The sequence below is a fragment of the Lacerta agilis genome, chromosome 5 (assembly GCF_009819535.1).
Source record: "Lacerta agilis isolate rLacAgi1 chromosome 5, rLacAgi1.pri, whole genome shotgun sequence".
NCBI lineage: Eukaryota > Metazoa > Chordata > Lepidosauria > Squamata > Lacertidae > Lacerta > Lacerta agilis.
The window spans coordinates 82,209,781-82,236,100 of NC_046316.1; the positions used below are offsets into that span (position 1 = coordinate 82,209,781).

Here is a 26,320-nt window from a genome sequence, read left to right on the forward strand (position 1 = left end):
CTTTTCGGTAGTGGCGCCCGCCCTGTGGAATGCCCTCCCATCAGGAGTTAGAGAGATAAACAACTACCTGTCATTTATAAAATACCTGAAGGCAGCCCTGTTTAGGGAAGTTTTTAATTTGTGACTCTGTATTGTATTTTGGTATTTGTTGGAGGCCGCCCAGAGTGGCTGGGGAGACCCAGCCAGATGGGCGGGGTATAAATAAATTATTATTATTATTATTATTATTATTATTATTATTATTATAGGCCTATGTTACACATTTATATCCTTCCCAGAGAAATGGTATTTGGCCACCATTTCCCCCTGTCTGGGTACAGCAACGTCATAGTCCATTCTTGGGCCTCAGCCCTTAACAATATGACCTTTGCCAAAGTCATAACAGGAATTGGTCATCCCTCGCAGGAATGTATGTTTAGAGTTCTGTTCCCCCACCCCTGAAATGTCTAAAATAACCGCCATGTTTGTTTTATAGTCCCTGTATCCTATTTTTATCCAGTGCTTCAGCTGGAGTGTGCTAGTCATCAGTGACTTGAAAAGGGTCAACGCTGGGGTTAGTTAATGTAGAAAATTGTCACTTTTTCCACATGGAGAGGGAAATGAAATTTCATTGAGCTTTGTGGGTTTATTTTTATCTCCTCTCATTACTGAGTGTGACAGGAATCCCAGCTATAAAGCAGTGTAAAGAGAGAAAATCTGGTCCACATGTTAAGGATTAAAGGTCAAGAATGATTCAGCTTCAGCTTCTGGCAGCTAAGGTGAAGTAATAAGTATAAAGAATTTTGCAATGAGAAAGAAAAGGGGCATTTGATTATCCCCCACCCTGAAGATTTCAGGAGGAAATGCCAGATCCAGTGGGTAGTAGTTTTAAATTATTTCACATCATTTCAAATTTGCACACTGCCTCTCTGTATTAACTGTACTTGAGGTGGTTTGCAATCCATAGAAATTACAAAATACGTGACAAAAATAACTTTGCCATCCAATAGCAATTCGAAATACGGCTGAAAACGAACAAAACCAAAATTCAAGAATCCGCTTCGTATACTGTGTCGCAGTAAAATAACAGAACAAAATTACCAGATAACAAAACAAAAATTCACCCATCATTAACAAATGCAAATAAAAGCAATAAATACAACCCATAATAAAACAAAAAACCACCCACACCAGTTCCAACTAATTAAATAATTACATAATAACACAATTAAATAATTACAAGACAACGTTTATGTTGAGTTACATTCAGTGTTTCTTAACATTTAGTGGCTTGTGGTTTGACTGATAGATATGTCTATAAGAAAATTTTGAAGTGAATATTGTTACCTAACAAAGGGAGTCTCCATTACCGAGCCAGAGCAGAACATGGATTATATGAATTCTTATTACATGGTACTTTCTTACTGGAAAATCCATTTTGTTCAGAATTCATCTCTTTCCCATTGTGAAGTTAATTGTCAGTTGTGATCGTATCAATACAGAGCTCCAAATGTTTCCATGCATTCATAGTTGCACTGCATCATTGGTTTTGAAGTCTTGAGGCTGTGGAGCCCTTTTCACACATGCATATTTCACTTACGATGTGTTTTTGCATATTAAGTGGTTCATTGAAAGAATGCAAATAGTTTGGATCTGGATTCTTGAAATACTGTCAGAATGGCCTTTGGGGGTTTTCAGAGATTAGTAGCTTTCCGCCCACGTTTTGGTGTCATGATCTTTGGCAGCCAGGCAGTGTCAAGTGTGATCCGCTTGAAGATTTATTTGCACTGAATATTTTCTTAGGAACCACTGCTTTTGGTCAGGTTCTTTATTTTCTTTTTCAAACTGAACTATTTTTGCTATGAATAGTAATCTGAATGATTCACTAATTGGACAGGCTACCACCATATCCTTTCCTGTTATGAGTTGAATAGTGGTGTCTTGTTGCCCTTGAGCTTGAGTTAACTCAAGTAGAGAGAGAAAAGGAGCAAGTTGGGAGCACAAATCCAAGGGATGGGAGATAAGATGGTATAATCAGGATTGAAAGGATTGTTACTATGGAATATTCCCATAAACAAGAGCATAAAGGTCTGGTTGGATTTATTCTGTGCCAAAGTAGGCAGGATCAGAATGATATGCAAGACTCTTGTTATATTCGTGCTCCAAATGCCATTTGGAGTCTTTGCCAGAGGCTGAATAATCATCCTGTGTTCCTTCCTTTCGAAGGAAATTGTCTGAAGCTGGCAGACCAGTTTAGCATAGTCTGCCTGTCTCTGAGCTCAACAGTGTCGCCATGCTCAGCCATCCCTCAGTGTGTTGTCTTCCCCAAGTATGAGCCTGGAAAAGGTGGCTTGTCTGCTAGATTGTTCGAATGCAAAAGGAAACAGGCCAGCATTCCGGTTCCACAAATGGCAGCATCAAGGCATTTTCGGCCCGGTCGACAACTATAGATCTTACGTGGGCGAAACTATACACAGCTTCATAACTCTTCTTTCGTAGCCAAATTCTGAGGACTTTCCTGACACTGAATTATCAAACCTGCTTTCTTACTAATGATTCTGTGCCCAGTTGTTCATTTTCCAGGTGCTGCAAAGACCGTTCTTTTGCCTACCTATGGCCTGGATCAGGTGTGGGGAACCTTTGGCCTTTCCGATGCTCCTGGGCTACAACACCCATCACTCTTGACTGTTGGCCATGCTGGCTGGGGTTGATGGGAGATGTAGTTCAGCAGCAACTAGAGGGCCCAAATCCTGCCCCCAGGCCTCTCAGTGCATACTAGATTAGGTTTTGGCCGAAATACTCTGATTCTAAGAGGAACCTAGGAAACTCCTTTAACCCCTGCTCCTTACCTAGGGTCAGAAGAACAGGATAGCACTTTTCTCCAGCACAAATTCCCTCACTCCCACCTTAACCATAGTTGACCATTGCCTTCCACAGCCACCAAGCTTTAAACCTTGGCTTCATACCCTGGTTGAGGTTAACTTCAAAACCTTGTATGTTAAGTTCGGCAGAGGGGGTCCTCCTGGTAGTTCTGCTGCCTTCAGACACTCAGGTTGTGGGTAGCCTAGTCAGGGCATTTTCTGTGGCAGCCCCTAAGTTGTGGAAATCCCTCCCTACAGAGGTGTGTCTGGCAACTTCATTATACAGCTTCCAGAGTATAATGTATACACAACTTCAGGTGTATGTTTTCAGGAAGCAGCCTATTTTTCTGTGGTTTCATTATTATTTTTTAATTGTAGGTTTTTAAAACTGTTCCCAATGTTATATTTTAAATTGTTGTAAAACACCCTAGGACATTAGGGTGAACGGTAGGTAATAAATTAAAATAACATCAACAACAGCTGTTGACTGTGACTGAAGCTGACATCCATTTCTAATCTGCACCTTGCATTTGACTCTGTATTGTTACTCTAATACATGGTTTTTATATTGTATTTCTATGATGTGTTGATAGTTTCCCCCCCCCCCCCAGTACACGCCACCATGGAATTCTCTCAGTGAAATGTAGTTAAAAGAGGTTTGGAATAAGTAAATAAATATATTAGATCTCGGCGTGAGCCTTAGAATAGTGATCGCAGTTTGCACCGGAGGAGGAAGGAACTATACGCATATGGAGCATGAAAGTTCACAGTGCCTCCCTTTGAGCCATGGTGAAAGCACTTGCCTCTACACATTATCTCTCCGATTGTGTGAACTCGCATGTGGATGAATTCAAAACTCGTTTGACGCTCTTGCTACTGAAGCAAAAGTTGTAACTTCTGTCCTCTTTTTTTTCTTTCTGCACAGAATGTGATACAGAAACAAAAAGGGTTCAAGATGTCCTTTCTGGAATTGAAAAACCGCAGGTATGTGATCCGCTGGCGTTTGACGAAAAATAATAATTAAACAGCAGTGCAAACTTGAAGATAGGGGATGAGATCTAGTGTAACATTAGGGCAAAGTAGCTTTGGAGTTTATGTCATTGGTAGCACACAAGCTTATATTTCACAGCATAGGGGTTTCTTATTCTTATTCTTATTCTTATTCTTATCATCATCCAAGTTCACAGATCCCATTGGATTTCACTGTTGTGCTGTGCTAAGAACGAGACTCCTGCTGGCAGAGTGGCTGCTGCAGAAGTGGGATGCCAGGATTGGGTATCATCCAGTATTGATACATAGATATATCTTGTAATTAAATGAAGGCACCATTATTTTTCACGCCCGAGAGGATGTGCCCCGTTGGCCTTTGCAGTTGGCAAGCAGGACAAAGCCTCGCGATTGCCTGCATCTATATAAATATATGTGTGTATATAGAAATCTAGCAGTAGCTGCTGTACTTCAGGCTTGCTTCAGCCTCTTAACCCATCTGCCCAGTATACTTGAAGGAGCGTCTCCACCCCCATCATTCTGCCCGGACACTGAGGTCAAGGCCTTCTGGCAGTTCCTTCACTGCGAGAAGCAAAACTACAGGGAACCAAGCAGAGGGCCTTCTCGGTAGTGGCGCCCGCCCTGTGGAATGCCCTCCCACCAGATGTCAAAGAGATAAACAACTACCTGACATTTAGAAGACATCTGAAGGCAGCCCTGTTTAGGGAAGTTTTTAATGTATTTTTAATCTTTGTTGGAAGTTGCCCAGTGTGGCTGTGGAAACCCAGCCACATGGGCAGGGTACAAATAAAAAATTATTATTATTATTTGCTAGCTGAAGCTCCGTGCTCCAGCCACTGACCTCAAGGACCCCTGAGCCAGAGCAAAAGCACTCCTGGTCTTGGTTTGGATGTAGTCGTCTAAGGGCGGACATATCTGTCCCGTTTCCGATCTGTGCTACTTTCATATATTTTCCACCCGTATTTCTGCACTGGTCTGCATTGTTTGAAAGAAGATATCCTATTTAAGTAGGGAATTTCAGTATGAGAAGTACATCTCAATCCAGTAGTTAGCTGAAGCTGCAATCTTACCACCACTTCAGAGTTTGAATTGCACTCAGTCCTTCCAGCATCCCTGTGGTCATCTGCTGCCTTAGCTAGGTCCCATCTCGGCAGTTGCCTTAGCCACAAGGCTGCCTTGGCGCAGCTGTGCCTGCTTATCTTAAAACACGTAATTGCTGCTGCAGCTCAAGCAATCAGACCATTAGTCATCTGGCTTTTTTTCTTTTTTAAAGTGAATGTGCAGAAATAGCCCCCGTAAACACGTAAAATGTTTACAGCTGCATTTCTTGCATTATTCCTAGCTATCCTTGCATATGTGTGGCATGCTGAGATTATGTAACAGGGCAGTCTGGTAGAAAGGTTTTTACGGGCTTTCGTTTGAGATGGCCCTAGCGTGCTTCGCTGGTGACTTCAGCGCATATGTGAGCATGTGAATTCCTGCCGGTAGTAGTTGCATGCGTGATCTCGTATTGGTTGTGTGCGAGTCCAAATGAGAGACAGAGAGCACCATACAGAAGCAATCCTGTTGTAGAAATAGTAATACCAGCCTCGTTGCTTTTTTGCTTCTTAATTGGCTATGTTTTTCGGTTACATTCCATTACAAAGGAAGGAAAAGATGATTGTTTAATGAATAGTAGACTAGAGAACCAGAAGATGGAAAATCCAGTTAATGTTGCTTACTGACCTACCTGCTGGTCTCCCTATTTCAGAGACATAGTTGAAGTACCCTTTTTTGCATGGTCTGAGTTGTGGGTTGAAATTTGGAGATGCGATGTGCACACACACAATCGGTATCAGGATCTCGAAATTAAAATGTTTCTGTGGTAGCTGAGAAAGCTTGTGCTGGACATATTGCTTAAGGGAAATATGAAGTTCTGTCGTGAATGGTTCTCCCCTCCCCCCCCCCCCAAAAACTGCCACAAACTGTAATCTGCTTTCTTCATTCCTTCTTAAAGTGGGCATTTTAATTTGGATTATTGTTTCTAACAGACAACTTTGGGTCTTTATGATACCGGATGAGCTATTGTATGGCTAAAGAGGGACATTAATGTGTTTTTTTGAAATAACAAACTGAATAGTTTGGATTACCCAAGCAAATAAATGTGCCTTTTGTGATTCTCTGTTCTTGCTGTACAAGAAGAAACAATTTCTCTCAGCCTAGATGTATAGTAATTTATGGCCCTGTGGTATTTTAATTAGGGCACAAACTGTACATTAGAAATGAATCCAAGCTATGCAATAAGTCCAGCTCTCATTCATTCCGGATGGGGCTTTCACAGGAAAGGTTTCCAATGGAGTGTGCATATAGTAAAGTCTTATGGACGGGTTGTTTTGCAGCAAATGTCAACTTACATTCAGCATAGACTGCTTGGTACCTTCTGGCTCAATTCAAGGTACTTAGATGGATCAGTGGAATCTATTTTGACTCTCCGTTTAAACCAATGAAGCTGCCTAGCACCTTAAGGACCTCCTCTTCCCATGTGAACCAACCTGGACTCCGTAGCCATCGCCTGAGACCCATTTTTGCGTGCCCCTTCCACGAGAGATCCAGAGGGCAGCAACACGAGAACGAGCCTTCTCTGTGGTGGCTCCCTGCTTGTGGAATTCTCTCCCCAGGGAGGCTCCCCTGGCACCTTCTTTACATATCTTTGGGCCTTGGGTGGAAACAGTCCTCTTCTCCCAGGCCTTTGGATAATTAAAACAACCTATGGCCTTTTAAACTTGGGGGGTGGGTGGGTATTGATTTTGTTTGTTTACATGGTTTGTACTTTTGTGTTTTTATATTGCAAACCGCCTTGTGATCCTCGGATGAAGGGCAGTGCAGAAATTTAATAAATAACCAGTCTCCCAAGAGACTGAGATCTACTCCCGGGATGAAAAACTGGTAGTGATCCACCCTTTTGGGGGGGGAGCCAGAGTAGTTGTACTTTTTTTAGGGTGCAGGCCAAAGTTGTTGAGCTTTTTTTAAGGGGGGCTCACCGTCGCAGGGAAGCAGATCACAGCTGCCAGGAACGGTCTACCATCGCCCGATCGCAAAGCCGGGGATCCGTGAAGCCTTTTGCCGGAAGTGAACTTGCTGCAGCCAGCCGGCAGGGGCTTCAGAGACACTGGCGTAGCAGGGCGTGAGTGGCCAACCAATGACCAACTCTCCTCAGGTCAGGATGGCACCCGCATGGATTCTCTTCCTTCCACAGAGGAAAATGATCCCGCGATCTACCACTATTACCCAGTGATAGTGGTATCAAACTCCTAGGAGTTCAAGCGACATAACCTGCTTCCTCCCTGTGTGAAATTCTCCTCCTTCTCCCTGTTTTCCAAGATTTTTCTTCCTGGGACATCCACAGGAATTTCTATTTGTTTTACTCTCTGGATTGTGCAAATTATTAAAGTTTATAAAGGGATACAAAAAAAGAGAGTTCTTTTCGTTTTGTTTTTAGCCATGTTCTAAATGGATACGTGTGTCCTAGCTAGTGATCATAAAGGAAAGAAAGCATTCCAACAGAACATTGGCTGGATATGGTACATTAAGTTCCAAGTCCTTGTCTGAATTTATGCAAAACAGTTATGCAAGCATGTGTCCGTAATAAACAAAATTGGGGGGGGGGGGCTCTTTTTAGTCAGTTGTGCTTTTTTAAAAAACAAAACAAAACAAAAATCCTCCCCCAATCCAATTTGGTTGTCTTTTGTCCTCATTTTGACCTATAAAACGCCTAATTGATATCAAACATTTTGTGTAGGGGCTTATTTCAGCTGTAAACATATTTTATTCTTGGCTAGAATTTTATCCCTGAGGCATTTTAATTGCACCGTCTCATTCGAGACATTGAGCTTTCGCTGCAGACGTCTGGCTTAATTCGATGTCAGCTTTAATCATTCCAGGTGTTTGAAGCAATCACCGTGGGTTTGTGTTTTTTTTTATTGTGTGGGTTTTTTTTTTTTTTACATAAGCTCAGAAAAATGTTAATGCTACGTGAACTCCTCCTTTGCCCGATAAACATGGCCCACAAGATTTATTAACTCGTTTTAGGAGTTCGACTCCAAATAAGATCATAAAGCCATTTGTGGACCTTTTCAGGGTTACAGATGTTTTGGTGAGGGATAAGATTTAAGTGCGTTTGCGGATAATAACTTCTCCGGTATCGCTGCCTTGTTGGCTCAGCGAAAGGGCTCAGAGATTGAGCTTGGCACGAAGCGCACGCTCGGTGTGTCTGGGTCAAAACCAGACATGATGTGGGCGACAGTGATTTTTTGGCAGCCCCACTTTCTGTACCTGTCGCCTCCCCCCCCCCCCCGTCGTGTTAATAGCAGCAGAGAAGGCACGGGAGGAAAAAGTTACACGTCTCCCTATGGGGACTGCTGATTAGCAGAGGAAAAACGTGGGAAATTCTAATCCTAAATCGTCTTCCAGGCATGTTTCTGTGCACAGGATTCATTTACCGTAGAGGAGGAAGTGGGGTTGAATGTGCTCGGTCTGCCCCATCAGTGAAGGGCCGTACCTCAATAGCAGAAGGACTCTGGTTCAGTCCCAGCATCTTCAGGCTGGAAGAGAGTCCCTGTCTGAAACTTTAGAGAGCTGAAACAAAATAGAAAATTCTTTCCAGTAGCAGCTTAGAGACCAACTGAGTTTGATCTTTCTTTGAAATTTCTTTGTATTAAGACAGCTACTTTGAGATCTTTTATAGAATGTCCTGGAAGATTGAAGTGTTCTCCTACTGGTGTCAAAGTAGCTGTCTTAATACAAAGAAATTTCAGAAATAGACTGGAAAGAGAAGTAGCTGAATTGCAACTAATCACCAAACTCAAAACCATGTAGAAACCTGGTCTGAACAAAGACATTGGATTCTTATCTCATTATACATAACAAAGCTATCTTTAGCCATCTCACCCCTTGCCTTTCCCTGCAAGACTAATTGCAGCCTTTAAGAGTTGTCAACAGGTTTTCCACACCTATCAGCTGATCACCCATTCCCACCACTCTTCTGAGTAATACCCCTCCCCACTCCCTCACTATATTTAAGGATCTGGTGACTTCTGTTTCGGTGTATCTGAAGAAGTGTGCATGCACACAAAAGCTCATACCAAGATCAAACTCAGTTGGTCTCTAAGGTGCTACTGGAAAGAATTTTCTATTTTGTTTCGACTATGGCAGACCAACACGGCTACCCACCTGTAATTTAGAGAGCTGCTGCCTTCAGGGAACGCAGTTCTGAGCTACTCGTGTCTAGCTTCCAAGATCTAGAGGGTGACTGTGTGCAGTGCTCCTACTGCGAAGAAAACTTCGGCGCTCCTGTAGGCTCCCTGTGCATTCTAGAAGCCTACCCAACCGGAGCAGGCTCCCCACTGCAGAAAGTCCCCTGCCTAAGTAATGAAAGACAATGAGGACAGAGGAGGTAGAATAAGCGTAGCTGCCCAGCTTCTTCCACTAGTTTTAAGGGGGATGGGTTATGACTCTTAATATTACAAATGGGATACCTGAAGAAGGCTTCGGTCATGGTTTAGGGATGGGTGCAACCACTTGGTTCCACTGCAAAATGTTTCTAGTAGAGCGCAAGGAGCAATTTATTTGGGGTTTGAGTACCGCCACCCTGTCTTTGGTGATGCCATTGTGTGTCTTCACCTCTTCTATGCATACATGCCCACGATTCATCTCGCCACTGACACTTAACGCCATCTTCTTTTGTCTCTCTAGGTTTCCGATATCCAGGCGAGGACAGTTCTGCTCACATGGTCTCCTCCAAATGACCTTCTGAGTGTGGATAGGCACAGCAACGGTTTGCCTTATACCTGTATTTACGAAGTTGCCTTATCAGACAAAGGGAGGGATGGAAAGTACAAAATGATTTACAGGTAGAGAATATGCAAGTGCTACAATTTTTACATAAAGAAATAAATCTAAGGTGTTTGGGTGGAAGGGTAAGGAGAAGCTGCAATCGCTGTTTTTCCAGAGTGAAGCACGATGTTTCTTCCACTTTCACAGTTGTTGTCATTTTGCCATTTCCTCCTCCCTTTCAGCTCCCCTCCCAGTGTTTTTTTCCAGAGTGTTCACCAGCTGGAATAGCCGTCTGCTAAGTGTGTGTGTGTGTGTGTCCGTGTCCCAATGACTTCCAGAGTGGAATATTGGTGGGATGCCAGCTTGACTACTGTGTAGTCCACACATTTCATCTAGAAAGAGGCCATTTAGCAAAGAAATTTACGAATTCGCCTTTTGCCTTTGAGAGCATTTCCATAAGCTTGGATGTCACTGAATTTTAATATGGGAAGCAATAGGGCTTGTGGAAGTGTGGGCTTTCTATGTATGGTCAAGTTCAGCATCACACCACTTTCAACAGTCACAGCTTCCTCCAGAGAATCCTGGCGGCTGTAATTTGTTAAGGATGCTGAGACGTGTTGGAAGCTGAAGTTTCCAGACTGGTTTAACATCCACACCCTCTTCCGAGGGAACTGTAGCTCTGTGGGAGGAAGGAGGGTCTCTTAACAACTTTCAGCGCCTTTAAGCAACTACATTTCCCAGGATTCTCTGGGGGAAGCAGCAGCTGTTTAAAGTGGTATGGCGCTGATTTAAATGCGTAGTGCAGCTGAGGCCTTTCTGTTGTAAGTGCTCTGGACTTAGAACATAGTGGCTGGGCACAATGGGTTGGCTTTCGTAACATAGGTTACATGTTGTGAGCGTGTCACTGTAGTCACACAATCCATATTTTGTACCAAAATACAGTGGTACATTGGTTCCCGAATGGCTTGGCTCCCGAACAAATCGGCTCCCGAACGCCGCAAACCTGGAAGTGAGTGTTCCGGTTTGCGAACATTTTTCAGAAGCTGAACGTCCAACGCAGCTTCCGATTGAGCTCCTGCAGCCAGTTGGAAGCTGCGCCTTGGTTTTCGAACCGTTTTGGGAGTCAAACGGAACAGATTAAGTTTGAGAACCAAGGTACCACTGTAGAGTATCTTTACAGCCATACACTGATGTATGCCAGTGGAAATTCCACTGTTTTAAAACTCTCCATGGTATCCAAGAAGGCATTGTTGTTGAGGCTCCAATACTTTGGACACCTCATGAGAAGAGAAGACTCCCTGGAAAAGACCCTGATGTTGAGGAAGATGGAGGGCACAAGGAGAAGGGGACGACAGAGGATGAGATGGTTGGACAGTGTTCTCGAAGCTACTAACATGAGTTTGGCCAAACTGCGGGAGGCAGTGAAAGATAGGGGTGCCTGGCGTGCTCTGGTCCATGGGGTCACGAAGAGTCGGACACGACTGAACGACTGAACAACAACAAAAGAGAGGTTCACTAAATGAATGAAACAATGAGCATACGCATACAAAATATATATTTTGTAAAAGCTGTAAAATGGCGCCAGAATTGACTCAAGAATACCCAAAAAGAAGAAGAGTGGGATAAGACTGATTTAGGCCTCTAGCCTCCATGATCCATTGATGACCATTTTTCTGTTTTTGGCACTAGCAATGTGAGCATGCCTGGACTGTGTTAGACATTGATTAGAGGTTGCTCTGTCTTTAAAAAAAAGAAAGAAAGAAATATTTACAGTGTACTCTGTAATGGAAAATAAAACCTGGGATTAGCTCTGTTGTGCTTAATTGCATTTTGCACTGCTTGAAATTACTATTTTTCCTTATGAGGCTGGTTTTTTATGTCTTTAGAAGTAAGGTGCGCTATACATTTATGTAAATTGGCACTCTTTGTATGAATGTTACCATTTTTCATTTCCTTTTTTTCAGTGGAGAAGAATTGGAATACAAACTGAAAGATCTTAGGCCAGCAACGGAATATCATGTCAGGTGAGCTACATAGGTTGGGAAGATTTTGCAGTTTCAGTCCATTTGGTGATACATGTTGCAGCGGACTGTCCCAAACTTTATAGCTGCAGACATTTACATGTGGATATTTAATTATCCGGCTTCATTTTGTAAGTGCTTGAAAACAGAATCTGTTTCCCCCTCTTTGGGGACATAATCCAATGTTGGCAACTGCGACCAGCTTGACCGATCGTTGGTGTTCCCCAGTGTATCGATAAGTTTACATTGTCAATATTTGGATTGTCAATATTTGGACGGTCACTGTAATGTGAGTAAACGTAAAATACTGGAAATGTTCTGTTTTTCTCTTGACTACATAGGTCAAGGATAAGACCCCTTTTCCACACATGTTTAAACAGGTTGTGTGCTCCAGATCTCTCCCTGCCTGTTTAGATTTATTTTATTGTTTTACATTCAGTTGCTGGATTGTTGTTTCTAAGGAAAAACTTTAAAAAGCTTCTAGAATGGTTGAGTGATAAGAATAAGGTAGGCTAGATGTTCCTGCCTACCAAAAATAAAAATAAAAAAGAATATTGTGTCTCAGTCTTGCTAGAGCAGGGTTTCCCAATCTTGGGTCTCCAGTTTTGGGACTACAGTTCCCATCACCCTTACAACTGGTCCTGCTAGCTAGGAATGATGGGATTTGTAGTCCAGCAACAGCTCGAGGCTCCAGCAAGGCTTTCGCAGAGTATTAAAAACAAAACACAAAAAACACCCCCCACACAAAGTAAGTGTCTCCATTTCAGCCCAGCTGAGTCTTTACTTGCCCCACATCAAATATGGACATGGCTAGGCCCAAGCAACCTCACAGCCGAATGAAGAGGCTTGGTGGGCTCAGTTAGGCCTTTAGGCTAAAGTTAGGCCTTTAGGCTTGGTGGGCTCAGTTAGGCCTTTAGGCTAGAGTTTCTCCATGCTCGAGTTAATGAATGTGGAACCAACGGATGATTGTCAACTAAGGCTGCATTTAGATATGGAGTTTATTGCATTAGTTTTACTATATACCGGTATATATTGCTAGCACTTCTGTCCCAATTTCAACCGCCCTTTACACGGCAGTACCTTGTTGTGTTGTAGAAATGTGGCTTTTTGGTTAATACCCCACCATGCTAAATTTTAAATGGCGGGAAAGAACTGCAGGCCGCCATACTGCCCCAGACCTTATCAGCACAAAACTCCCACCATTTTCCAAGTTAAGGGAGTTGCAAAATGGTATTTTCCTGGAAACGACACAGAAATGAGCCCTAAGCCTCCACTTGATTTCCAGAAAATGGCTTTTACGTTATGTGAAAAGTCACGTAACATGCAAAAAACAAGCAGTTATGGAAGTGCCTAAGTTTTTCTTAGAGTAGACCCATTGAAATTAATTAGCCTAACTTAGTCTTGTTCATTAAATTTAATGGATCTGCTCTGAGTAAGACGTAGTTGGCTACTGCCCAAGTTCTCCCCAAATACTACCAGACCCCAGAGAAGGGTGCAAGAAGAAAAGAGATAAATCCCCAAACAGGTTACTGGGGACCGGTGCTAGATTGAGGGCAAACAACAACAACAACAACAATTTATTATTTGTACCCCGCCCATCCGAGGTACAGCTGGTGGGCTTTGTGTTTCTCTGCCACCACCAGAACTCCCTTCTCTGGCACGTCGCAGTGTGAGGGAAGCATTCTTGTCCAGCCGTCGGTTCCCTTTGGTTTAAGGGAGGGAATTGCTTCGGGTTGCCTTGCTACATTTTGGCAAAGGCAGAGAAGCTGTCTCCTTTGCTTGCTTCATGTGTCATCTTCCACATTCACACACCAATAAAGAAGGTGTCCAAGAGATAGGGCCTAGAAATGATTCACAAAGGAAACATACGACTGGATCCAAGTTGCATCCAAAACGACAGCACACCCAAGGTTAAGCGGGAGAAGCTATTTACGTGTTCATTTGGTTGCCCAGTTTAGACGAGAGAGCGCAAAAGCGAAGTCAAGAGTGTCTTAACCTTGGCAACGTTTTCCAGAGGTTGACATTTTCAGAAGGATAAACTGTTCTGGAATATGCCTGTGGTTTTTGCTGCGATGCCTGAGAATCCTACACTATAAGGCTTTCCAGCATCTTGCATATGTCACTCCTTTGTGAATGCAGGTGTCTTATTTCTTCCCAAGGAGATGTCATTGTGGGTCATGTTCGGCGCTGAGTAGTTACAAATAGAAACTGTTCTTACACAATTTCTAGTTGCTTTGTTTTGTCTGCATCCCTTTTAAAGGAGCTCTGCAGTCAAAAGATACACATACAAACACGTAAACATCTGTGTTAACTCATTCATTTTACAATGTAGTAGATACGGTGCACATATTGCCATATGTCCAAGGCGAACTGATGAGTCCGTAGCTGATTCAAGATTTGCACTGACTCATGCCTTATGCCCTATACCAGTTCTCAAGGAGTGCTAGTCTTCCTTGAGAACTCCAAGCCAGTTCTTCAAAGCTTCCCATTCTAGCACTTCATTGTTGTGATTCATTGCTCAGCCTGCAAAAAAGAGAGAACACTGAAACTCAAAGTATGGAGAAGCCCTTTGGCATTGTCTCCCCCTAGTCGCAGGAATGAACCAGGATAGGGCCATATTGATGTGAATAAATAACCTAAATTTAGCTGAACTTTCTGCTGGCAGGGGGGCTTGTCTGGTTTGTTTCCGGTTCCGTTCCCCTGCATTTGGACTACATATTGAGCCTTTGAATGTGAACTGTTCTGACTACCCTACAAAAGCTGGGTCCACTCTAGTAAAAAGAGCCTGTTACACAGTAGCGTCTATTTTTTATTTAACTACTTTAAAAACTGCTTAATATTTCTTTTGTTAAAAAAATCTATTTTAATTTATATACAAAAATATAACACAAAAGCACATACGAAGCAGAAAAACCAATAAAACAGTACTGTAAAAACAGGAATTCCTGCAACTTATCAAACATCCACTTGTTTCCAGAAAATACATTTCTGCATGGTATTTATATCCTGCTCCTATATTGGCTTCCTGGTCATTTCCCATCCAAGGCACTAATCCAGTAGATCGGGGGGACGGGACACCTGTGGCCCTTCAGATGTTCTTGGATTTGAGCTCCCGTCACCCCTGATCATTGGCCATGCTGGGGGTTGGGACCTATGGGATTTGTGGTCCAACAGCATCTGAGCGGGTCACGTGTCCTTCATCCATGCAGTAGGTGCTTGGCAAGGCTGCAGCGTCAGATAACGCTAAGTTGTTCACCGGGGGTCACCCAACACCGACCTGTTAAAACAGACATTCTAGTGAGGTTGGTGAAAGGAGCAAGGAGACTCTCCTCCTTCAGATGCAGCCAGATCAATAACGCCTACTTATCCCCCCCCTTCAAACTTTGTTCCCTATTTCAGGGTATATGCCGTCTACAATTCAGTAAAGGGATCCCGTTCAGAACCCGTTAGCTTCACCACGCACAGCTGTGCCCCGGAATGTCCTTTCCCACCCAAACCTTCGCACAGGACCAAAAATTCCCTAACTTTACAGTGGAAGGTAAGCAATGTAAAAGCTCTGAGATCCTTTTCGTGCTGTGTCCTTTCAAAAAACAGACTGTTTCTGGCATATATGAGCAAGGCAAGGGAAAGTACATTTGCATTGAGAATTAGCTGTTTCCTATGTGGGCCAGGACTTCCCACCATCACGGAATTGTAGAGTTAGAAGGGAAGCCAAGAGTAATTGAATCCTTCCCCTTCTGCTAGGCTCGGGCCTCTTCCTATGGGCATTCTTAAGGGATTTTTTGAAGGGCTTCTCTTTATCCTCCTGCTTTTGTCAGGCAGCTGAGGGTTCGCTTCTGATCTTCTTCCTGTCTCCCAGCTATCAGCGACTGGCCTGGTTCACCTGTAACAATAAGTCATGGTTTGTTTAGGCAGAGTGAGGCTTGTTTGAATACCTGAGCTCAGCCTAGCTGGCTAACCATGGTTTGGGGGGAGCGGGGTTGGAAGCAAGCCACAAAGTGGGAATTCATGGTTTGGTATCAGCTTATGAACCATGGCTTGTTTTAACTGATGTTGCGTCCAAATCCAACAGCCTTGCCTAACCACCCCAAAAGGCTTACAAAGCAGCAGCAGCAACATGAGGCAAGAGCAGCTGGACAACAAGCCAAGCTTTAGAGAAACTAAGCCATGGCCTGTTTGGTTGCCTTTGAGATGATTCAGGGTTTGTTGAACCAAAATGCGGCTAAAACAAACCAAGGCATTTTGTTACGCCACTTCTCGTGTTAAACCCGTCAAGCCATTTCTGCAGAGGGGAACTCTGTCGTGTGGGAAGTTGAAGACGTTTCTGTAACATTTGGGCTCAGAAAAGGGAAATTTCAGCAATGTGATTGCTTCCTTTGTGGATTTTCTGCTCAGTAGTCGCCAAACAGCTGGTGTGATGTGTGAGGTAATCTTCAGGCTTGATTCAGAGGGGGACAAAATTTCTTAAGGGGCACAAATGAAGGCACTGTATGGCTGATGTGTTAGAACACTTGCTTTGTTTGCGAAAGATCCCAGGTTCAGCCTCCGGCATTCCCAGACCCCAGTTTGACACTCTGGAAAGCTGTTGCTGGTCAGTGTAGGCAATACTGGCCTAGATGGTCTGACACAGTATAAAGTAGCTTTCTGTGTTTCTATATAAATGATCCTGAAAGTGTAAATGGAACCCATTTACTCTTTCCAGGTGCAACATCTGTTTAAATTTTTTGCTGTGGGATTTCTAAGAGTCTTTTTTTCTCTCTCCCCCCCCCCCAATACACAGGCCCCTATCGACAATGGTTCAAAAATCACCAGCTACCTTTTAGAGTGGGATGAGGTAAGTGATAATCAACCAGGAAAAACAGCAATAAGCTTTCTGTTTCCCCATAAATCTGTTCTATAGAGAAGCACAAAATCCTTGAAACGCAGGATTCTGGAGGTGTATGAAGTCAACTTTTTTGTAAAACATCTTCGACAACGTGTAAATTAACGCAATTCAGAAACACCAGTACAGTTCCAACCATGCAGGTGATTATGGCTGCATATGGACCATGCATTTAAAGCACTTGACTTCCCCCAAACAATCCTGGGAGCTGTAGTTTGTGCAGGGTGCTGGGAATTCTAGCTTTGTGAGGAGATAAACTACAACCCCCCCCCCAATGATTCTTTGGGGGATGTCATGTGCTTTAAATGTATGGTGTGTGTGCAGCCAATGTACCTGGTATTAAGGTCTTAAAAGTGACTGTAAAATTGTGTATTTTTGTATTTGCTGACTTCAAGTTTTTTGTTGCCTTAAATGAGCTGCCACCAACCTGGTGCCATTCAGAAGATTTGGACTGCAAGACCCATTATCATATCAGCCAGCCTCTGGTGTGATTGGACACAAAATACAATCCACTGTGAGCTGTCTGAAATAACACCCAACCTATACCTAGCTTGGGAAGCGTATGCATGTTTATTTCTTTGAATCCATTTCTCTCCTGCTCTTCCTCTGTACACGAAAAGCATTAAAATATAAAAGAAGGCCGCAGCAAAAAAATAAAATAACTTGCATCAGTCAAAATAAACAGGCGGGTCAAAAACTCCTGAATGAAGTTGACGTGAAGGAGTCATCCAAATCTCTCAGGAGAAGAGTTCCAGAGTCAGGCAGCCACCGCGGAAAATACCTTTTCGCACATTGTCACCAGACAGAAAAAGACAATTTGAATAGATAAATAAATGTTGCTTATTTCAAAAACTCTACAGAGGTGAACTTTGTAAGCTCCTGAAAGGAAACGGTATTGTGCTTGAGACAGCAAGTTATTTCTCAAGTCTGCCAGCTTTGGATACAGAAGGAGAAACTGCCTATTAAGTTTCTTTAGAAAATAAATAAATTTGACAAAAGGGGAGTTAAGCAGGCACTTCAGTGTAGCCTGTTTAGTGGCAAGCTGTCCAGGAGCTCCCAGACTTGCCGTCGGCTCCACCAGCTAATTCAGGCGCAAATTTTAACCCGGAACCGAGGCTTTAGTTTGTTGAGGACGCTGATCAATCATTCGAAGTGTGCAACGTAAGGTACACGCAGGCATTGCACAGAAAGAGGTGCACACGTGTGCATTTTTTTTTTAACGACGATAAGCAATTAGTGAAAGGTCGTCCGTTTTGACTTTGGAAAATGTGACATTTATGAATCCATATGAAGTGCTGTTGTTCTCTTTCAGGGAAAAAGAAGCAATGTTTTCAGAGAATGTTACTTTGGGAGCCAAAAACATTACAAGCTGACGAAGCTTTGTCCGGCTGTGGGCTACACATTCCGATTAGCAGCTCAGAATGACATAGGCATGAGGTAAGTTGCACCTGATCACAGCTGCACCTGTGTGTATCACCGGCCTCCCAAATTGAACTCAGTTAAGAATTATAAGAACAGCCCTGTTGGATCAAGACCAGAGGTCTACCTAGTCCAGAATTCTGCTTTCTACACTGTCCAACCAATTTTGTTTCAGCAGAACCTGTGGCGGCTGTTGATCATTGGGACAGGGAGGGTGGATGTCAGGGGAGTCTGATTCAGTGCCAGGCAGAGCCCGTCCTCCTCCCTGCTATGTTATGTAGGGGCAACACTCAGACTAAGGAGCAGGGTGGATAAAAATCAATGATTTAAGAAAAAAATCAGAAAAATTGGATTTTTTTAAATTTAAACCAGATTTTTTAAATTTAATTTGGATTTTTAAAATAAAATGCTTTTGGAGCATCTATTTTCTATTTAAGTCGCATTATAGTGCAAAGGCTATTCATCAGGAAATAAGGGTTTGTTTTAAGCTTTTCATGTGTGCTAAAACTCAGTCTTAAGTTTTTTTTGGGGGGGGGGGTTGGTTGTTTTTTAAACCCCGTTTAACCACATCAGTTAACAAACATGGATACATATGCTATAATGTTATCGCTTTAGTTAAATAAGTTGTTTGAATTGTTACTAAGGAAATGATTATTTTTCTCCTCCCAATAAAGTACAGCAGAAAAGTTGTCCAAATATAAACAGTTAACGTCTTAAACCTCACAATAATTTCATAATTACCTGTCAATGTATTTCTAATAGTATAACCAATCATAAAAATCAGTATTTTTTATAGATAACTGTAAAAACTGCTCTGAAAATTTATGATTCCAAAAATGAAACCTTCATCTGGTTGTAAATATTAATATTATACCAGCAAGAATGAGTCTTTCTGTTAAAAAAAGAGAGATTTAAATCAAGTCTTACTGATTAGTGATTTAAATCATGATTTAAATCGATTTGATTTAAATCAAATCCACCCTGCTAAGGAGGATGAAGCTGGCGAGGAGGGCCTCCCTTTGGACCGGTTCTAAGGAAGAAGGCAGGCCAGGCAGGTGGGAACTGGTTGAGGGCAGACTAAGGTTGGTGAGACCATCCTCTGCCGAATTGACTTGGCCTTCCTCGCTCAGAGCAGGAGAGAGACACAGCATGCATTTCAGCCTCGATTCGCAGCTGAAAACGGAAAAAGTGTCAGCATCAAGTTAGGGGATAATTATTATTAAAAAATAATTATATACCGCCATTTGTGTACTGAAGTATCGGTGCTGTGTATCGCAGTAAATCCTAAAACATAAACCGGAATTAGAAACACGAAACAGAGCCGTATTCAGCTTCCACTAGTAGAGCGAGTAGTGGCGGAAAGCAGGACTGGGCAGGATTTGGAAAGCGGAACAGAAGTAGCTCAGGCAGAAAGGCTGGTAGAATGTTCAAGGGTAGCAACTCACATGACGGAGGAAATTCAGCCAGGACACTCTCTAGTCAGTTAGACCCTCTACCTGGTAGAGGGCTGGAAGAATTGACAGGTTTGGATCTGTGGCTTCCTTGTTTTGCTGGCACGGGCACCAAATAAAACAGGAGTTCTAGTCCCGCAAGTTTCAGGACATGAGCCCTTTCTCCACTTTTTAAAATCTTATCTTTGTTGGGTTCAAGTACTGCGTCATCTCAGCCGGCCTTGTTATCTAAGGGGAAGTCTCCATCCCAAACGGCAACTAGCAAATCTGGTGTCTGCCCAGCACACACTCACTAAGATTCAATTTAGTATTTAGAATTCAAAGCAGTGTGCGACTACTAAGCAGGAAAGGGGTTTCACTGGGGGTGGGAATGCGTGTCTCGTTGCACTTTGCAGTATGTTTGAAGGGCCAAGCTCTCCCTCTTCTCTTGCCCCTTAGTGGCTTCAGCCAAGAAGTTGTATGCTACACGTCAGGGAATATTCCTCAAACCCCTTCCGCACCGAGGCTTGTCCGTGCTGGAGTCACCTGGGTCACCCTGCAGTGGAACAAAGCAGAAGGCTGCACGCCAGAGGAAGTGACCACCTACACCCTGGAGATTCAGGAGGAGGATAATGTAAGTTCTGAGTTAATGCAACCGAATCCAGGAAGGTCTGGCATGAACCTGAATACAGAGGAAAGCCCGCACTAGGTTGAAAATCCAGGGCACCCCCCCCTCTTGTTGTTTCATTGCAGGTGTATTCTGCAACATGTTCTTAACACGATTATGGCGTACAGTGGTACCACGGGTTACAGACCCAATCTGTTCCAGGGTGCCGTTCACACCCCGAAAAGTCTGTAACCTGAGCGGCAATATCGTGCATGCGCAGACTGCTTCTGCGCATGCGCGTGGGGCGAAACCCGGAAGTAAACACTTCTGGGTTTGCCGCGTTCGCAACACGAAAAAATGCAACCCGCAGCTATCATAACCCGAGGTATGACTGTACTAGTTGTCCTGCAAGGCTTCCCCAATGCTGCCACATTATTGCTGCCCGGAGAGGCTAAGTGCAACAAAGGCGGGACAAAAATGAATTGGAACATTGGTGGTACAGAATGTTACAGGGTGTGACTGCCCCAATACTTTTGCAGGCACAAACAGTAATGAAAGTGGTATTGCATATGACTGCCCTGGTAGCATCATGAGCACAAATCGTCATGGATGTGCAGTAAAAACGAGGTGTCCTTTATCCTGTGGAGGAAGGTTCCCAAACTGTGTGGTCCATGAGCATCATTCAGGTGGTCCGTGTCATGCTTGCATTAAATATCCGTACTGATTTTAATTGTATATTTATTGCTTCTGTTACCATTCTGCATATTGTATTTTATTGTATATTATAGTTTGATTTCTATGGAATGCAAAGTTCAATGCAACATAAATAAAAGAAGGAATAGAAATGCAATTCTACAGCATCTCCCAAAGTGCATTAGAGTTGCCGCAACAGGCAGAAAAATCATTTAAGTGGTCCACCAAGACCATCAGAAAATTTCAAGAGGTTGGCGATGAAAAAAGTTTGGGAACTGTCAGGATACGTCAACACGATAACTTTGGGTCAGTTGACATCCCACGGAAGTTGACCAACTCCTGACAGGAACCACGGCTCTGGGGAGAACAAAGGTTAATTCTTTCAGGTTGGCAGCACATAACTGCCACCCATGATGTCTCTTCATGGTAGAGAAGTTAGGAAAGAAGTGAAATAGTTGTGTGTCACAGAGTCTCCAGCAGAAATCTTGGCTGGGATTTATTTGCTCCAAGTAGACTTTGGAGCTCATGAAGCCACGTAGCGAAACTCTTATACTTTCATCTGTTATATGTCATTTGATAAATTAAATAGTGAGCTCATTCTGTCGGTGTGGATCCTTTATGCGGCCAAAATGCCACACACCGAGAGAGAAGGATATATTAGCAGGCTTGGGGGAACCCCATCGTTTGCAGGAAGGGAAAAATAGTCTAGAGGGCAGTGGGAGAAAATGAGGGAATGATCGGGGAAGGAATACTAACTGATTGTCGGGATTAGGAGGCAGGGCAGAAAGCCCAGGGCTGGTGTGGTTGGAATGAATGAATCAAGAAGAAGAAGAAGAAGAAGAGTTTGGATTTGATATCCCGCTTTTCACTACCCGAAGGAGTCTCAAAGCGGCTAACATTCTCCTTTCCCTTCCTCCCCCACAACAAACACTCTGTGAGGTGAGTGGGGCTGAGAGACTTCAGAGAAGTGTGACTAGCCCAAGGTCACCCAGCAGCTGCATGTGGAGGAGTGGAGACGCGAACCCGGTTCCCCAGATAACGAGTCTACCGCTCTTAACCACTACATCAAATGAATGAATGAATGAAGCATCCTTTTTAAGGGTGTGTGGATGGCTGTTGCAGCACTCCATGCTGCAAATTTTTGCTGCAGGCCCCACTAGACTGTTTTAATGTCTACAGAGGCAAAAATTCATGCAACTGCACCAATCTGAATAAATTGGGGGCTGCTGCTTATTGAATTGTCTTCCTGGTTGTTACTGATAGAGCCTCAGCTGAAAAGTCGCAGCGCCCCGGAATGTCTTAAGGGCCTTTTATAGCATTTGTATAGGTCTTGCGATTGAGTTTTTTAAGTCCATTGCGAACAGAGGGTTGTATTAATAAGATCGCCTATGACCCCCGTAACAAAGTTATATCTGAATCCGAGCCCGAACCTTCGTCATCACGTGTGCTGGGCTTAAAGCGCTCGACACTTGTGCGTTCCTATGAAACTTCTGCAACACAAAACGTTTCTCTATGTGGTACCATAGAAACAACATTGAAGGGACCCCAGAAATAATGGTGTCCTTGGCTGCAAGGGACAATCTGTGCATCCTTTGTGAAACCAGACCACGGAGTGCCGGAGGTAGAGAGCTTTTTCTGAGTACTTTCTGGGTGTCCTTAGTTTCCACTGTGCTTTGCTTAAATTACCCACTCACCCCTTTTCTGGGCAGCTCTTCTCTTCGCCCCTGTTGCAGGCTGTGCGAACTTGGTACATGTGCAGTGCTGCACCCAAAATGGTTCCCTGTGCAAAGCAATAGAGCAAATGGGTCCAATTAGAGGCAATCATTTTATTGCAGCTTGCCACTGTATGTCAGGCACACACCAGGGTTTTTTTTTGGGGGGGGCACCAGAAGCGGCTTAGTCATGCTGGCCACATGACCCGGAAGCTGTACGCCGGCTCCCTCGGACAGTAATGCGAGATGAGCGCCGCAACCCCAGTCAGACACGACTGGACCTAATGGTCAGGGGTCCCTTTACCCTAATTCTTAATTGGCTGAAAGGACAAAAGGTTAGGTTGAATTGCTTCTCTCCTGCCCAATCTCAGTGCAACGTGGTGGGTCCTTTGTAGCCCCGATGAGTCATCCTCTAATGGTGGTGAAATAGCATCAAGGTCTTCTCGGTAGTGGTTCCCACCCTGTAGAATACCCTCCCATTGGATGTCAAGGAGTTAAGTAACCATACAACTTTTAGAAGACATCTGAAAGCAGCCCTGAATAGAGAAGTTCGTTTAATGTTTTATTATGTTTTTAATATGTTTGAAGCCACCCACAGTGGCTGGGGTAGCCCAGTCAGATGGGTGGGATACTATTATTATTATTATTATTATTATTATTATTATTATTATTACTACTACTACTACTACTACTACTACTACAACCAAGCAAGCTGTTGGGTCATACATCAGCTCTGTTTTGTTTACGTCAATGGCCCATTGTCCAGCTTTTGATAATGCGCTGGGGTGGTGGTGCCTTAAATCATCACCGAGCTCATGTTTGCAAGTATTAACGGCTCATACCAGTCAGGCTTGCCCGGTGTTTTGGAATACAAATCCCATTGACCTCGTGGGCTGGGGCTGATAGGCGTTGTAGTCGAAGACATCTGGAAGGCACCAGGTTAAGGAAGGCTGGCTCATACAGCCGAACCACAAACAGGAGTATTTTACAGCTATTCCAGGTTTATCACACATATGCAGTGTTCTGGCTTCTTTGATAACCTTGGCAGCGCACCATCAGTTTATAATAAAAGCGTTGGCGAGCAGGTAGGATGCGGTTAAATGCAGGACGCTTGGCGCCACATTTGCAGGTCTTATTTCTTGACAGAAAGGGGTGGTTGCCTTAGTCTAAGGATAATCTTTAAAGCTCATATATGAGGCTTTAGATTCATGCTCGTGAAAAGAGCCTCTCCTTGTGAGAAGATGCCCACATGGCTGGAAGGGGCAACACTGGGTTGCACTCTGTCTGCTTGGATGTTTGGTTTGAGTGCCGGGGTTGTTTCAGGAGGAAAACAGGCTACGGGAGCCCAGGAAGGTTTGATAAGAGGGCAGTGTCTGGTGCAGACCTGAGAGGTAGCGCCAACTTCTCAGTGTGTTCCCTCCTCGCTCTCCCTCATCCCCTGCTTTTTAAGCCCGCAGCAAATGCGCCAGAGACATTCGGCAACCAGCTAAAAAATAATAATTCAGAACTAAAAAATCCTGGGAGGAACCTGGAAGAAGCAGCTCCTCTTCATGGGACAACATTGTCGCTTAGCGACGTAATGAGGTTGACAGTGTTCCTTAATTGCCTCTGTAGTTCCTGTTTAACTTATGTCCTCCTTTACGCCTTAGGATAGTGTGTTTCACCCAAAGTACACTGGAGAAGACCGAACATGTACTGTGAAAAATCTTAAAAGAAGCACACAATATAAATTCAGGGTAGGTGCTCTCTCTCTCTCTCCTTTTTCAACCCCGCCCCCCTTGACCCCCGTTTTCTATTGCAGGACTTAACTCTTCACATTGTGATATTGTACTTATATGGATCATATGAGATGTTTGGGGGAAAGGGATTATTGGGTTAAAATATGAGGCATTCTGGGGGGGGGGGGAGTTAGCCTGCCCCCTGCTGTCTGCTCTAGCTACAGGTGATGGCCTCCCCACTGTTAGATCCTGTTGCTCCAGGATTCGGATCGCAGCCCATTTTGTTGTCATTAGAAATGTATCTTCGATTTCTTTTGCTCACGCTCTGAAATCTCGTTATGCTCTCCATTACTGAAACAGCAATGAAAATGTTTTGGAAGAGGAGTAGAGGCAAAAGTCTGGAATTGGCATCCGGGGAGGGGGCGGGATTTCCAAAAGGCCTGGATCTGTTTTTTGCATTCTTGTGAAGAAGAAGAAAAAACGCTCAGTGATTTGGGGGTCTTCCCTAAAAAAAGCTTGGGGTGTCCTGGTTTTTACTTTTTGAAATATGGCAAGCCTACCACATTACCAAGACTTCAGTGCATGGAGCAGGTGGGAAATGGCTAGCAATTTGATAAACAAAAATCAGTTTTAAATGGTTAGAAGGAAAGGCCATATCGAATATTACCTTTTTTGTTCTGCTACCCTAACATGTCCAAACCAAAATAGCATTTAAACAAAACCTTTTATGTCTTTCACTCAAATTATCGTTGACATTGAGTTCCTACCAATTAATTAAAAATTGATTTATTTAAAAACTTCCATTCCTATTTAATTTACATCTGCTTGCTGCTCCTCATTGTGCTTCGAATTTGCCCCCACAAAAAGGCCTGGATTTAATTTTAGTTGTAATATTAGTATCTAGCCACTAGGTGATGCCCTAACTTTGTTTTTTGAGAGTTTATACTTTATGTACACATCAGAATTCTAAGGTTGATTTCAAATATATGTGTGTACAGAAATAGTTACTTAGCAATATGAAAGCAGCTCCATTGTTGAAATTGAATGTCAGCTCTTACACAGTTGCTCAAAGAGGTAGCAATTAAAATGCTGTAAAATATTCAGAATGGAAAGCGTATCTCCTATTGATAACTATTTTAAGAGTCTGTTTTCAGGTGGGAGGCAGACAATTTTTTGCGGGAATCGAAAGCAGTTTAAAATGGGAGTCGCTGCTTCACTTTCACCTCTAGCAAACAAAATTTGCAGGTTTCTTGTGTTGTTTCAGAAACCTTTGAAACCAGTTTCAGCGCTGAGGAAGGAATTTGTTGTTGCCCCGTTTAAAATTGCTCAGTTTTGTGATAGAAGATTTACAAGTGGGGAAAAAATGGAAAAGTAATTGAAGTCTGTGAAGGGGTGCTGTACATTTCCTCTCACACCCGTTTTCCACTTTTATTTCCCCCCCCCCCCAAAAAAAAAAATCAGCCAGGCAGCCCTGTATTGGGAAGTTTAAAATGTTTGATGCTTCGTTATGTTACATATATTCTGTAAACTGCCAAGAGTGGCTGGGTGAAACCCAGAGCCAGGTGGGTGGGGTATAAATAAAATGATGGTTGGTGGTGATGATATTATTATTATTATTATTATTATTATTATTATTATTATTATTATTATTCATTCCGTGGACATTGAGCTCACTCAGTCCTTACTGAACAATTTGTTTTGTCATTTGGGGTTTTTGCCTTTGTCCCCTCCCTTCTCCTCCCTACCAAGCTTACTGAGACCCTTCATTTCATCGAAAAGTGCAATAAAATAAATCAAGTGACTTGGAAATAAATATGACCAATTTCATTCAGACAATTCCAGTGAAGGTTCTGTTCGCTTCAGTGGGTTGTATTCAACTAACTTACATTCAGAGTAGGCCCACTGAAATTAATAGACCATAAGTGAGCAATAGCCATTGTTTTTAATGCTTCTACTCGGAGTAGGACTAACATTTGATACAGCCCCAGTACAAGTAACTTATGGTGGTTTCAGATCCTGGTGTAGGAGATGCTTGCTAAGACTGTGTGGGGCAGCCCAGCCAGATGGGCGGGGTGTAAATAAATTATTATTATTATTATTATTATTATTATTATTATTATTAGTTGGGTGGCCTCTGAGACTCTAAAAACAATCCATAGACTAGTCGGCTAGGTTGTAC

At 43.2% G+C, this 26,320-nt stretch overlaps 1 protein-coding gene across 1 annotated transcript in view; it reads left to right on the forward strand.

Moving 5' to 3' along the window:
* FNDC3B (fibronectin type III domain containing 3B) overlaps nucleotides 1-26,320 on the forward strand; it is a 255,448-nt gene that overhangs the window by 185,164 nt on the left and 43,964 nt on the right. The window contains exons 7-14 of the mRNA XM_033150663.1: nucleotides 3,766-3,824; nucleotides 9,579-9,736; nucleotides 11,624-11,683; nucleotides 15,080-15,218; nucleotides 16,461-16,514; nucleotides 17,875-17,999; nucleotides 19,871-20,045; nucleotides 24,073-24,159. Of these exons, the coding sequence (XP_033006554.1) occupies nucleotides 3,766-3,824; nucleotides 9,579-9,736; nucleotides 11,624-11,683; nucleotides 15,080-15,218; nucleotides 16,461-16,514; nucleotides 17,875-17,999; nucleotides 19,871-20,045; nucleotides 24,073-24,159 (857 nt within the window). The remainder of the gene's footprint in view (nucleotides 1-3,765; nucleotides 3,825-9,578; nucleotides 9,737-11,623; nucleotides 11,684-15,079; nucleotides 15,219-16,460; nucleotides 16,515-17,874; nucleotides 18,000-19,870; nucleotides 20,046-24,072; nucleotides 24,160-26,320) is intronic.